This window comes from Schistocerca gregaria, chromosome 3 (assembly GCF_023897955.1).
Source record: "Schistocerca gregaria isolate iqSchGreg1 chromosome 3, iqSchGreg1.2, whole genome shotgun sequence".
Taxonomy (NCBI): domain Eukaryota; kingdom Metazoa; phylum Arthropoda; class Insecta; order Orthoptera; family Acrididae; genus Schistocerca; species Schistocerca gregaria.
In genome coordinates, this window is record NC_064922.1 from 933,584,728 (window position 1) to 933,598,965 (window position 14,238).

General features: G+C 42.1%; 1 protein-coding gene across 1 annotated transcript in view; it reads left to right on the forward strand.

Moving 5' to 3' along the window:
• Window positions 1-210: 210 nt before the first annotated feature.
• Window positions 211-14,238, forward strand: part of LOC126355821 (spidroin-2) — a 714,550-nt gene continuing 700,522 nt past the window's right edge. Inside the window, exon 1 of the mRNA XM_050006266.1 lies at window positions 211-409. Within this exon, the coding sequence (XP_049862223.1) occupies window positions 352-409 (58 nt within the window). The 5' untranslated portion in view covers window positions 211-351. The remainder of the gene's footprint in view (window positions 410-14,238) is intronic.

Here is a 14,238-nt window from a genome sequence, read left to right on the forward strand (position 1 = left end):
CTGCCCGGCTCGGCTCGGCTCGACTCGGCTCGCCACGCCCTCCGCTCGCGGGGCGCCAGCGCGCTGCACCTGCCGGGCAGCGCGGGTGGCCCCGCCCATCCGCCCCTCCCCGCCGCCCACCTGTTGCCCGCGCAGCCGCCGCTGCCCCCACTCCCTCGCGTCCCCCTCCCCCTGCCCCGCGCGGCGCCTACGGCTCAGTGCGTGCCGTGCGCTCGGCAGGTGTAGACGTGCTGTGTGTGAGTGATCTGTGCCGGCGAGCGGCGTGTAGCCCCCACACGAGTGCAGCGCGAGTTCTCAGAGGTCGGACCGCTGGCTGCTGTGACCCGAGATGGCTGCGAGCGGGCGTCGCGGATGATGCGAGAGCTGGACACCGTCAGCCCGGTCGTGTGGCCCGCATGGTGCTACTCGGGTGAGTCGCTGCACACGCTCGCCGCTTACGGCGCTGTCAACTCGGAGCAGACAGTGCGTCACGAGGTGTCGTAGGACACAAAGTAATAAGAATGTCGTTTTCGCAATCCAACTAACAGACGTTGAGGGGGAACAAAGATGTTTTTTCGTTTCGTAAACACACCAAAAATACTTTGTAAAATGAGAGGATTAAGATCTTAATCTTTCTCATAGAACGTTTTTATGCAATACGATATACCCAATCTCAGTCAAATATATTTAGGAGTGAGGTAGTTTTCTCTCGGTATGGAGTGCAAATTTTCTGTGACCGCTCGAGCGTTTGGCATCCCTATCAGGTCAGATTGAGGGAGGACAGTGACGCAATTGCTGATGATGCTGTGGTGTACGGGAAGGTGTCGTCGTTGAGTGACTGTGGGAGGATACAGTGATTTGTGATTAGTGTAAAGAATGGCAGCTAGCTGTAAATATAGATAAATGTAAATTAATGCATATGAATAGGAAAAAGTATCCAGTAATGTGTGAATACTCCATTAGTAGTGTAGCGTTTGACACAGTCACGTCGATTAAATATTTGAGCGTAACATTACAGAGCGATATGAAGTGTGACAAGCATGTAATGGCAGTTGTGGGGAAGGCGGATAGTCGTCTTCGGTTCATTGGTAGAATTTTGGGAAGATGTGGTTCATCTGTAAAGGAGACCGCTTATAGAACGCTGATGCGACCTATTCTTGAGTACTGCTCGAGTGTTTGGGATCCCTATCAGGTCGGATTGAGGGAGGGCATAGAAGTAATTCAGAGGTGCGCTGCTAGATTTGTTACTGGTAGGTTTGATCATCACGCGAGTGTTGCGGGAATGCTTCAGGAATTAGGGTGGGAGTCTCTAGAGGAAAGTAGGCGTTCTTTTCGTGAATTTAGAGAACCAGCATTTGAGGCTGACTGCAGTACAATGTTACTGCCGCCAACTTACATTTCCCGGAAAGACCACAAAGATAAGATGAGAGAGATTAGGGCTCGTACAGAGGTATATAGGCAGTCATTTTCCCCTCGTTCTGTTTGGGAGTGGAACAGGGAGAGAAGATGCTAGTTGTACGAGGTACCCTGCGCCACGCACCGTATGGTGGATTGCGGAGTATATATGGAGATGAGATGAAGCTGAAAATTTGTAACTTACAAAACGACATTATACTCCCTGGCGTTATACTCGTTGCTTCAACACGAGGTGAACTTCACAGGTAGCACGCAAACTGTGCCAATAAAAAGTCTGAGTCTATTGCTATAAGGGACTCTTGGACACCGGTTCCTTGTTGTAGAGTAATCGTGTAAAATAATTTATTCGGTATGTGTCCAACTTACCTTCGTTTCTGTGACTATTTTCACAACAGTGAAAAAACCTGTTTCAATCAATCGCCGTACCTATATCTCAAAACGCAGTGATTCTCGTATTCACCAACGAACAGACGCAAAAGTAATGTGTGGTTGCTTTCGCAACATCTCATCACGCCGTCGTTTACTATTCCATTCAGGAAACTCATACACGAGGTGAACATCAACCAACTCTTCCAGAGTAAACTAATACATTCCGCTGTGCACCATTGTTGACATACAATGAACACTGTCGAAACCTCGGTAGAAGGAACCTAGCCGTACTGAATGAAAGGGTGAAGGCAAAGAATAAAGCAAGCCCTATTGCTGTCAGCAGCAAGTGCTATGACTCGGAGAAGAAACACAACTCAATGCCTACCGTCTACAATGATAAACAGGGGTAAGAAATCTAGCGGATAGCAATTACCCCATAACGACCAATTGGAAACAGACACCAAAATATTCAGAGAATAGCCGTGAACAACACTCAAAATTTTGTCGATGGAGTTCAGATTTATCCTACACGAAATACGATGAATTCATGAGAAACAAAATGATTAGCAAGATGTCAAACATTCCCGGACTTCTCACTACTTCGAAGTTTCTGTTTATAAAATAAAATTACAATATATCCTGTTTTGCCAAGGGATCGTTCGGACAACGCGTAATGCTTTGTTTAAAAAAAAATTGCGTTTATCTCTTTTCATTAAAATCATACGTAATCATTTGCAGAGCACATAGCAGATTAAATATGACTACTATGAAGGACGGAGTTACGTTGCGCGTTCAAAAGTCTTTAACAGAAACTGTAAAAGAGCAACAGTTTCGTTCTGCTTTGCCATACGGATAAGTAAGAAAAAAAACTATTTACTGTGGCTTTTGACCAGCCAAAGTAGCCAAACGCAGCACTGCAAAACAAGATCAGATACTTGCGATTCCGTTTTCAGTTCGGTGACTTGGTTCCCTCGTTCTTCTAAAAGTCGCTTCTCAGCCAGGGCGTCCGCCGACACTGCGTCTCTGATGTGTAAACAACTTCGCAAAGCGCAACTTGCTTTTAACGTTTTGCTAGCCGCGTGATGTACGCAAAAGCGCTCGTTTGTAATATTCGTACAGACGCCGTGGCCGAAGCAGGTACATTCCATCTGCCTACTAAATCAACAGTGTCTCCTGCCACCCGGATATGTTGATTTGAAAAGTGTTGTAGCAGGTATGAAATCTCTATTGAACTGCGCATATGAAAGAAACATTGAATAGAGCGTAGTCTGAGTTCATAGAGTCTAAGCCAGAAGTATAAATTTTTAGTTATATTGCCTCTAAATGCTGATAGGGATAGCTTTCAATATAGTGATGGAAACTACGTAAGCGACACGGAAATCAGTAAGAATAGCCACTGAGTACAGAGACGCTTTGCATAAATGTAGCAAGTTTCACATTCCGTTCCAAACGCTCTGATTAAGGTGATTCATATATTTACACTGCAACGAAGCCAATTCCTTCTCCCGCCGTTGCGCAATGCAGACGGTAGCGCGTTTAAGCTGCGTCGCTGACGACGCTACGTAAAGTCGTTGAGTGGGGAAGACTTATCTTCAGCAAGTATAGTGACGCAGTCACCCGAATCAGCCAGTGAACCAAGGTCATCGGGAGGGTCTTCCATTGACGTGGTTTCCCGTGACTGCAACGTAGATTGTCTATTATTAAACCGCTGACAGTTCTTAACACCTGAGCCGCCCGCGGTGGTCTAGCGGTTCTAGGCACTCAGTCCGGAACCGCGCGGCTGCTACGGTCGCAGGTTCGAATCCTGCCTCGGGCATGGATGTGTGTGATGTCCTTAGGTTAGTTAGGTTTAAGTAGTTCAAAGTTCTAGGGGACTGATGACCTCGATGTTAAGTCCCATAGTGCTCAGAGCCATTTGAACCATTTTTTTTTCTTAACACCTGTGTACGCCAGCAGGTATCATATAATGTGGAAATAACTGCAATCAAAAGGTCGTGCACTTATAGAGGTGTATTTCCTTTCTAGATAGCTGTTATTAGCTACTGGTAGCGGAAAATTGTAATAAAATTTAAGGCTTAAGCTACTGGAAACGTACCGTAAGTGCGATAGCTCTTGCGTGCTAGTGATCACTTCTAAACCCTTTTGACTGGCCAAACGTATTCTGACCCTCAGCCATTTGATAGACTTCCTCGTTGCCAAAGTCTGAATATCTTCCTTTTCTTTTTACGCGAAAACGTATGCTCGCTTCTCGATCGAACTTTCTTGTGTGACAAAATTCAGTTAGGTTTGAATTGCTAATAACTACGTAACTGATAGTGCATAAATAGCGTTTCATCCCACAGCGGACAAATCTCGACTATGTGTGTTTGTCGTGCACTACCTGTTTTGCTTGTGGCGTCATCTTACGAGTGTAGCCGCTTGTGCATTGTTGTTACGAATTAGCTTCGAGGAGCTTTGGAAACGTGTTTTCCCGGGGACGCTGATTCGAAAGTCATTGAGAAGAGTTTGTGGTGCACTGCTAGGACCCACAATGAGACGATAAAAATATTATAAATGAAAACTGGTATTCCATTGAAAATCACATGTAATGAAAGATGTCGTCCCATATGACTCATAAATGTGCTCTGAATTATGGAAAAGGCAAGTCAGAGCCGAGGAATCCGAAAAGCCTAAACTGTCCAGTGCCGAGCAAATGCTAGAGAAGCGGAAAAGAAAATGAAGAAGCGGCGCAAAGCGATTTCGTAGCTGCTCCATCTGGCATAGTGTGACCAGCGGCATTCCAAAATTCTGATTTATCTATTCTGTAACGTTAACGCTAACCTATGTAACCATCGTATTAGAGAGATTGATAACTATATTGCATTTAATACCAAACAATCGTTATGATTTTATACGGACGTTTTTACGAAAAATCCATGATGTGGACCGGAACTGTGCAGAAAAATTTTTTACCTAATTTTTAGAGAAAATGTTAGAATTAACAAACAAACAATGGAGGTAATTTTATGGAGAATATTTCTGTTTGAAAGTGGAACTTGTTTGTTACTTTGGTGGTAAATACGCAGCTTCACATATCCACATAAACCTCCGAATTTTATGTCATTTATAAAATTGAAACAAGCCTTCCGCAAAGAACAGCATGTCAGTTTTTGTCGGCTCAGGGTTCGTAAAACGGATCGTAAGTCTTAAGTATCTTTTTTTTTTCACTCCTCTCAGGAGCAGTCGACACCTCCAGATTGAAGATAGTTAGCCATGATGCGTTGTCTTTCCAACAGTTTTCCACTGTGGTTGTCTCACTAAAAATCGTAGTGTTTTTTCTAAATTTTTCGTATTATTAGTCCAAGTTTCTTGGCATCGTGTAAATATGCACATCTGTTCTTAAAAGAACAGTGTAATAACGTTGAATCGTAGGAAGTCAACTTGTGGAGGGTACACAGGAGCCAGCGCAGGAAAGGGCTTCGTGTTTAGTGACTGAGCTGCGTCGGAGAGAGATCATTACACCTAATATGCAATTTTCTGCAGCGTTTAAATTTCCACCTTAGTTCTGAGTATGAGAAGAACCTATGCGTACGGGGAAACTGAGAATCAGAGAGGGATAAGCGTGAATCATTCTATTTGAAAACCATAATTGTAGTTTCTCCATGTGCTGTGTAATTTGTTGAGGTCAGCGACTGTATTATAAATATATGAAAAAAATTCTACTCCTTCAGTCAATTTTAACTGATGAAGGCAGAGCGCTGCCGAAACGCGTCGTGCTAATAAATATTAGTAAAAACCGACTGAAGCATGAAAGTTATTAAGTAGTGGATAAAATGCTAATTGGTAGAAATCCCATGCAACTGGGATGCTCGAAAGTAAGACACTGATACAAGTAAGACGATAGTGAACATCCCAAGGTGTCCTGTTAAGAGTTCTGCAAAAGCATTGGCGGTAACAATACACGTGGCCGTTCGATACGTACATAACAACAAGCAATAGTACTTGTAACGGTGTCAAGATACTATCGATATGTTTATAACTAGAATGTAGCGCAGGTGAATTTTGATTATACGAAACGCATTTAATTTTGTTATCCTTCACCCAAACATAAATTATGTCAGGGACAGAGGGGAGAAAAATGTTCGCGCGTCGTATTGGATACAGTCTTGATCCATATTGGGTAGTTCATCGAACTCCGTGACTGTAGCAAATAAAGTGACTAATGTGTGTGTTTTTCAGTCATATCGCAATGTGTTTACGTATTACTGACGCTTTTTAGCGCTAAGGCGGAAGATTTTAGTCTAATGAGCTATCAGTACCGAAGAATCTGCGTTAGTAAAACGGGTACACTGTCTCTCTCCTCTGACACCTGCCTACGAATATAGGGGCCCTTTTTTTAGCCTTAATTTCCCGTTTCTTTTTTATTCTTAATATTGTGACAGAAACTCGACTGCCAGTTAGTGACCTTTTTGGTGAATTTTTTACGACATTGTATTATTCTGCTTCGTTATTCTAGCTCAGTAAGGATAGTTAGTGGCAACCGAAAGGCCACAAGAGCTTGAATTAATCGCTTCCATCCGTGATATTTTATTATGAACCCCTGCCACTGTGTATTGTCCTGGCTCTGTTCGTGGCGGTGGTTTTACGTGACGTTAACCACAGAAACCGCTGCTTCCGGTGATCATTTTGGGCCACACCACAAAGCAGGCTAGAGGCGGAAGGAAGGAGTCTGAATCTGCCACCGTTAGTTTTCCCCTTCTCCGCCCCGGGATAGTAATATTATATCATTTGTTTCTTACTCGTTTACTAGATCAAGCCGATATATCCTGTCGAGCGTTTCTCTCTTCGAATTGCGCGTTCTTCGTGTTCCTTGACACACAAACTTAGTTACCAATGACATCCTTTCGTTGACCAGATCCCGCAGTTGAAGCCACAACAACAAAAGTGATGGAGAGATATCGTGTTTCCAGTCGTGTGTCGCTACTGTAACAGCCCGCAGAACTTTCATACGACGCGCTTTTAGTTTGAAAAACCGCGACCTTACTACAACTCGTTTTCTGACGAAAATCCCGTAAGACAGTTGGCTCTCCCTCAGCAATATACGGTGGAAAGTCTGCATTCATGTAAACAAACATCTTGTTTTGGAAGAAAAAACAAGCAAACGGTGTGAAGCGAAGTTTTGCGAACAGATGTTGGGGAAACATTTCTCATCCACTACTGCATCAGTTATTACTTTGTTTTCTTAATGTTAGACCCGATCGCCAGGAAAGGATACACTATATTTGGGTAAGTTCTGAAGTAACTTGCGTAGTTCCGGTAACGCTTAAGCCTGTGTAAGCTTTCCGCTTAACTATTGGTTCAAATTGCTCTGCGCACTATGGGACTTAACTTCTGAGGTCCCCTAGAACGTAGAACTACTTAAACCTAACTAACCTAAGGACATCACACACATCCATGCCCGAGACAGGATTCGAACCTGCGACCGTAGCGGTCGCGTGGTTCCAGACTCTAGCGCCTACAACCGCTCGGCCATCCCGGCCGGTGCTTAACTATTAACTATCGACTCCATCGTGTCACAGAACACTCAACGAGCAAATGGAAATTTCATTCGTGCATCAAGCAAGTAGCAGCATTTTATTTAACAGAGGGACAATGGAACGCTGCAGTTAGTCAGTGAAAGAGATTACCCACAAAACACTTGTACTGCCTGTGCTGAAACACTGTTAGATCCACATCCCGCTATTTCAACAAGACACACGGGGCATAAACATAGAACGATTCGTGTGGTTCTTAGAGGGCATAACAAGAGAAGTGAAGCAAAATCTATTGTAGCACACACTCACTTGACAGAAGACTGTTAATGCATGGTAAAAATGTGCTAACTAAAAGAGCCGGTATCATGGAGCCTAGGAATAATTTTCAATCCGACACCCTTAGCTGCCGCAGGGAACATTGAAACAAGTTTGTGTCATAACAGGAATGCATAAGCCTTAGATCAACCATTATTCCTAAGATTCATTCGTCAATGGAACGAAAGGTAACATTAATATACGGTAAAACTATCCTTTGCCACGCACTTTGTGTAGTATATTTCATAAAACCATTTCATTTCGAACAAACACTCTTCCGAATAACTTATAAATAATTATTGAAACATTTATACGTATGCCCATGTAAACATTAAAACTTACTGATTTATTCCGTACGACAGAAATTTATAAAAACAGAAAATTTCGGACACCTTACGCCTTTTACATTTTGCCGTTGAACAGTTGCATTTACCCTGTACCTCAATTCTAAGCATTGCTTCCATGTTGGAACCGCTGACGTCAGAAGACGTTGCTACCGGCTTCAGGAAGGCAAACTTGCGAACTTAGTGTACCGCGGTGGCTATGGGCGAAGAGCTTAACTCAGAAACCTGTGTCATCGGTTTGCAAGCTTCAGACATCCGCCAAAAAGTTGTCGTTGACAGATACGCAGTACCTCCTTAAACCTAGAGACAGTGCTGTGCAATATTGGTTCGACATAAGCTCTCCGCGCCCTTCAAGGTGAGTAAATCGTTACATCAACGAATCTAAATGATATCAGGTGGGACGTGAACAAGTTCCTCCGGTGCGGTTACATCTCTCGGTAAGGTAACTTGATCCGCTGTTAATCTGCATGTACAGACAATAATACTGTTATTCAAGACATGTGCCTGCTATTTATGACCGTAATGTGGGGTAATATTTTCGAATTAAAAGTATTTACATCTGTGTCTAGATTCATAAGGTGATAGTCCTAGCATACGCACTCTGTCACACACACAGTAACATTTTATCCCGGAAACTATGCAATTTTATTAGTGCTACCTTGTGACTCAAGTGCAAATCTTAACTGCGGGATATTAAAAAGCCTAAGGCAGGTTTGCACCTCACTGCCATTGCTTTTTTGCATTTACGTTCCGCAAGCCATTCATTGTACTTCATCTGCACTCTGCAAAGCAGTGTGACGTGGGTAGCAGTCTGTACCACATATTATGAATAAAGTTTCTTCTCGTTTCACTCGAGCAAGGAACGTGGGTAGAATGATTACTTAAACGACTCCGTGCGTGCTGTAATTTGTCTGATCTTGTCTTATATGGGTGAGGTTGTAATATATTAATATATTCTTATTCTAATAGCTTACTTGAAACTTTGTAAGTAGGCCTTCGTGGGATGGTTAGCCTCCATCTTCAAGCCTCTCCTGTCAGTTTTTCAGTTGCTCAGTGACTCTCTCCGTGGTCCAAATAAATCTGTGATCATTCGTGTTGCCATTCTTTTTATACGTTCAATATCCCCTGTTACACATATATAGTATCGGTCCCATACAAATGAGCAGTGTTTTTGCATGGGTTGCGTGCGACTTTCGGAAAAAAATTCTTTATGTATTTTCGTGGAATTTTCGTAGTAGCCTATCTGTAAACCTTGTTTTACGTTCGACTGGACATATGTGATCATTCCGTTTCATTTTCCTACAAATTGTTGCACCTAAATAATTGTAGTAGTTTGATTTCATTCCACATAGCATGGAGGGAAGGACTTCGTACCTATGCTAAGGACTCCCCAATTTATTGCATTTGGTATGAAGCGATGGAAAAATGATGCTCAGCTGCCTCAGTTCGTTCCTTAATCCCAGTCGTATTATTTTTACGGTGGCCGCGTAAAGTATAAGAAGCTGGCAATATTGTTCTTGCTCAGTCTCCTTAAAATACTTTTAACTTACCCAACAGAGGTGCATGAGAAAATTGTTTCTTCCAATTCCTACTTAAATTCCCCGAGGATTTATTTCGTAGCTCGATACTAGTAGTTATTTCGTACTATTACGATCCTAGCAGCACGTTTCTGAGGGCGAACTGGAAAAAAATACTGAGTTTCTATAACCAACAGCGATTAATGGAACGAAAATACCAAAACTGTAATGAAAGCGCAAGGATAACAAATAGCTATAGTGGGATTTGTGGAAGGCAAATCCATTCTCACAGGTACAGAACAGCAAAGAACATAGAATGCGGGTTATGGACGAAAGAAAACAAAGTCGGAGTGATGAAAGATAGAAAAATTATCGCGCTACACTTAAAAAATTTGGAAGGTACAGCTATGTAAAGAAGACAAAGAATTTGTCACCCACGAAGAAATATAGAATTAAATGTTGCAACGACAACGAGGTCATTAGAGAAGGAGCACAAACTCGGATTAGGGAAAGATGGGGAAGGGAAGCGGCCTTGCCCTTTCGAAGGAACCATCCCGGCGTTTTCCTTAAGCGATGTAGGGAAATCACCGAAAACCTAAATTAGGATGGCTGGGCGCGGCTTTGAACCGTTGTCCTCCCGAAGGCCAGTCCAGTGTGCTAACCACAGCACTAACGTGATTGGTATGTTGCAAGGAAGGATATATTAGTAGGAGCTGGAGGTGGCTTCCTTTATACAAAGGAAGTCGTGTAGGCTTGAAACGTGGGTCCAAAGGCAGTCGGAAAAAAGCAATGACAAATTTTGGCACATAATAAAAGTTACAGCAACTAGCACGGAAGGAACAGAGCCAACGGCAGACCTATTCGTAGAGGAAAGTCCTGGCTAAAGCCATACGTGAGCTGGGATTGAAATACGTTAGTCGATAGAGTGAAATGAAAGATACCAAACTAGTAGAAGTATTAAGTACTAGGAAAATAAAGTGAACCACTGCCTGGTTCCTAAAATAAGAATAATAATTATAAAATGGAAACACTTTAGCCCGAATTCTGTGTATAACAATGAATGTAACGACTTTACTGGAGATATGGAGTGAAATTCAGATGAGTAAATAGTAGGATACCACCTCCGGTGCGATTATGCTATTCTGGTCTTCAAATTAACCCAGTTTTAAGGGTTTTACATTGTGGAAAAAAAAATGGCTCTGAGCACTATGGGACTCAACTGCTGTTGTCATTAGTCCCCTAGAACTTAGAACTAATTAAACCTAACGACATCACACACATCCATGCCCGAGGCAGGATTCGAACCTGCGACCGTAGCAGTCGCACGGATCCGGACTGCGCGCCTAGAACCGCGAGACCACCGCGGCCGGCTACATTGTGGACAACCATTCCGAATTCTCAGTAGAGTCTTTATCTCCCTTAACAATGGGCTAGTTGAGGATCATTTAATCCATCTGAATAGTTCTGGAAACTGCTTTCGTATTTTGCAAAACAATTTCGATAACACATTAATGCCTCTTCGCTACAGTGTATATTACTGTAGGAATTGTTCAGTGTAGAATATTTTATATGTACAGGAAGCGTCATGATGTATGTACTACTGATTGGAAAAATTCCATAGCCCTACTGAAAGAAATCCCTCGACACCAATGGGAGCCTGACATTCTCGACTTTTAGTGTGCTACGCTAAGCCTTGTTCTGCCAATTCTCAAAATTCAGAACAAATTTCCGAAATACTTAGAGATATATAAAAATACCATATGTGAATTCTTGATTTTCATGTGATTTTTGTGAGACACACTTTAAACATGATACTTGGTGCAAATTAAATACTGACAAAATTGTAACCAAAACACTCTTTTCTGAAGCTTATGCACAGGGAATGTAATGCAACACGAAACTTTCGAAAAATCTGTTGCTGGGCGACAACTAATTTCAGTGAGTTCAGTCGTTTTCGAGATATCATCATCATCTTCTTTCTGCTTTTTCTCCCAAAGGCTGTCTCTCGTCGCTGCAACTAAATTTCTATCACCTGCTGAGAATTTCAAGTGCGTACTGTTTGAATTTAATTCCTTCCGTTACGGAATAAGATGATTCATCCGCTTTCTTCCTCTTCCGTTTTCCCCCTTCAGCCTTTCATTCCAATATAGTGGTCAACAATTAGTTGCCGCGCAACGCGTGGCAAACGAATTTTGTTTTCCTCTTTTATATGGCAGTGATCAATTCTCCTGTTTCATCTATGTCTCTGAGGACCCACTCGTTCGATTTTTTTCCCCTCCGTCTCATTTTCAGGATACTTCTGCACATCCATATCTCCATTGCTTCCAGCTGTCGTGTATCCTGTTTCGTTAGGACCCATGTTTCACAGCTATTTGACAAATACTTAATACTTACGTCCTTGCTTGTCAGAAGCTGTTTCTTGTTACTGAAGGCCTGTTTAGCAAGGGCAATTCTCTTAATTTCCATGGTTGTCCATCTTGTCTCGAATGAGAATGCTTCGTAAATAAAATTGTTACACCATCTATCTTGAACTTTGTTTGTCTATCTCCATTGGTATTTCTGACAATCATTACAATGGCTTTTGAAGTATTCAGTTTGTTTTACTTCATTTAATGTTGACGATAAAACTCACGACATTTTTCTCAGTTCCTACACCGAATTTGCAGTTAATGCAACGTCAAATTGGCTCAAATGGCTCTGAGCACTGTGGGACTTTACATCTATGGTCATCAGTCCCCTTGAACTTAGAACTACTTAAACCTAACTAACCTAAGGACATCACGCAACACCCAGTCATCACGAGGCAGAGAAAATCCCAGACCCCGCCGGGAATCGAACCCGGGAACCCGGGAACCCGGGCACGGGAAGCGGGAACGCTACCGCACGACCACGATCTGCGCTCAATGCAACGTCATCTCGAAACCTTATACCATTGATTTCCTGTCCGTTGAAATTGATGCCTTATGGTCTTATGTTTAAGTTTGGTTACGATCTCCTCAATGAAGATATTGAAGTACTGCGACAGTGAACAGCCATCTCACTGCCCTTGCAGTGGACGCAGTGTTTACATTTTTTGTTCAGGAGTAGAACAATCTTCAGTCCCTCAAGTCCAATGCTGCATTCTTCACAGTTTTAAAAACCTGCTTTCGGCTTACTTTATCGAAAACTTTCCCTGTACGCACGAATGCAATGTATGTCTTCCTGTTGATACAGTTCTCTTTCTAGAATAGTTTTTACTGCAAGCAGAGCTTCTCTGGCTCCCTATCCCGATGTGAAACCAAACTGAACTTGAGATGTGACATGACGGGGCAAGATAGAAACTGTTTCCCGGACGGCAAAATTTTATCCATTAAAAAAATTAAAAAAAAGAGAGAGAGAGAGAGAAGGAAAGAGGTTCGGCCACAATTGAAATCGAGAACAGATTTTTGACATGTTTAGAGACCCTCTAGAGGTCAATAACATACTTTAATTCAGATATTTTACGCCATTTTTGTTGGAGAGTGTGAAGAGGGATTTCATATGGCCGCGGAGAGCGCGTGCTCACTGGCGGCTGGCTACGGATAAAGACCTCTCGCAAGAACGTCACAAACTTCGGATCTCAAAGATAACTATGGAAGTATGATTCTGCCTTGAGCAAACACAAACTCCACTTCTTCTATAACAAAACATGTTTCGGTGAAGTTTCACCATCGTCAGTGGGTTCACTTATTTTCTTAACATTGCATGAACATAAATATACAACACTGAGAAAATCAATGAACCCACTGAAGATGGTGACACTTCACCGAAACATGGCTGGTTATTTAAAAAACAATAATTTGTGTTTGCTATAGTCCCATAATCACATACTTGAAAGCAAACACCGACAAAAAATGAGCTTTAAGCACAGTGTCTATATCGAATGCCAACTAATTTAAATTATGTCCTTCTCCAGAGATGCCCATTGTCTTCGTGTATTACAGACTTAGCTGTCGGTAAATATTTATACATAGGATGCTAAAGCTACAAATTTCTTTAAAAGTCAACATTTTCCACTTCGCCTGTTTTACGATCAGTCATTTACTTCACACGATCGGCTGATTTCGACGATTTGCCACCTTCAGTCGCTTACTCGCAACATGAAGTACTTAAGTAACAGGCGTTCATGTTATGAAAAACCGCTTGAAAAAAGACACATCGTCGAAATCAGCCGATCGTTTGAAGTAAATGACTGTGATCGTAATACGCAGAGTTTGATATGAGATTTCTCTTTTCGTTGTCAAGGACTTAAGGTTCCGAATTTTAATTCCATTTCGGTGTTGTGCTTCACTAAAATCTAAGCTTTTTCTTAAAAAATGGAATTTTTACGGAACTGCTACTTCTGAAAGGAACCAAGTCGAGAGTGTTTAACGTGTGTTTTTGAATGTAATTTTCGCTTCCGTGAGACAATCGAACAGGAACGACACACACTACACTCTGCATCATAAAAGTTTTTCGTTCTGTTAAGCCATTCGTTGGTAAAATTTGTTTTCAGTTGCAACTTTTGATTCTTTTTCAGTGCTGACATGTAATTCGTTTTGCTGTCTCGGCACGAATTAATTGTTTAAAGATACTTCGCGAACAACCAATTGTTTTAATTGGCTTCTGGCTCTCTACTGAAAGTGTGCGTCATTTGTGTTTACAACAATGCATTTTAAGTTATACATTCACGTAATGAATGAACTGTCACATGAAGTATGAATCGTTTCATATGATAGAGATTTTTACGTGTCCCAGGAAGGTTTAAACAGGAGTCTACTTTTCAAC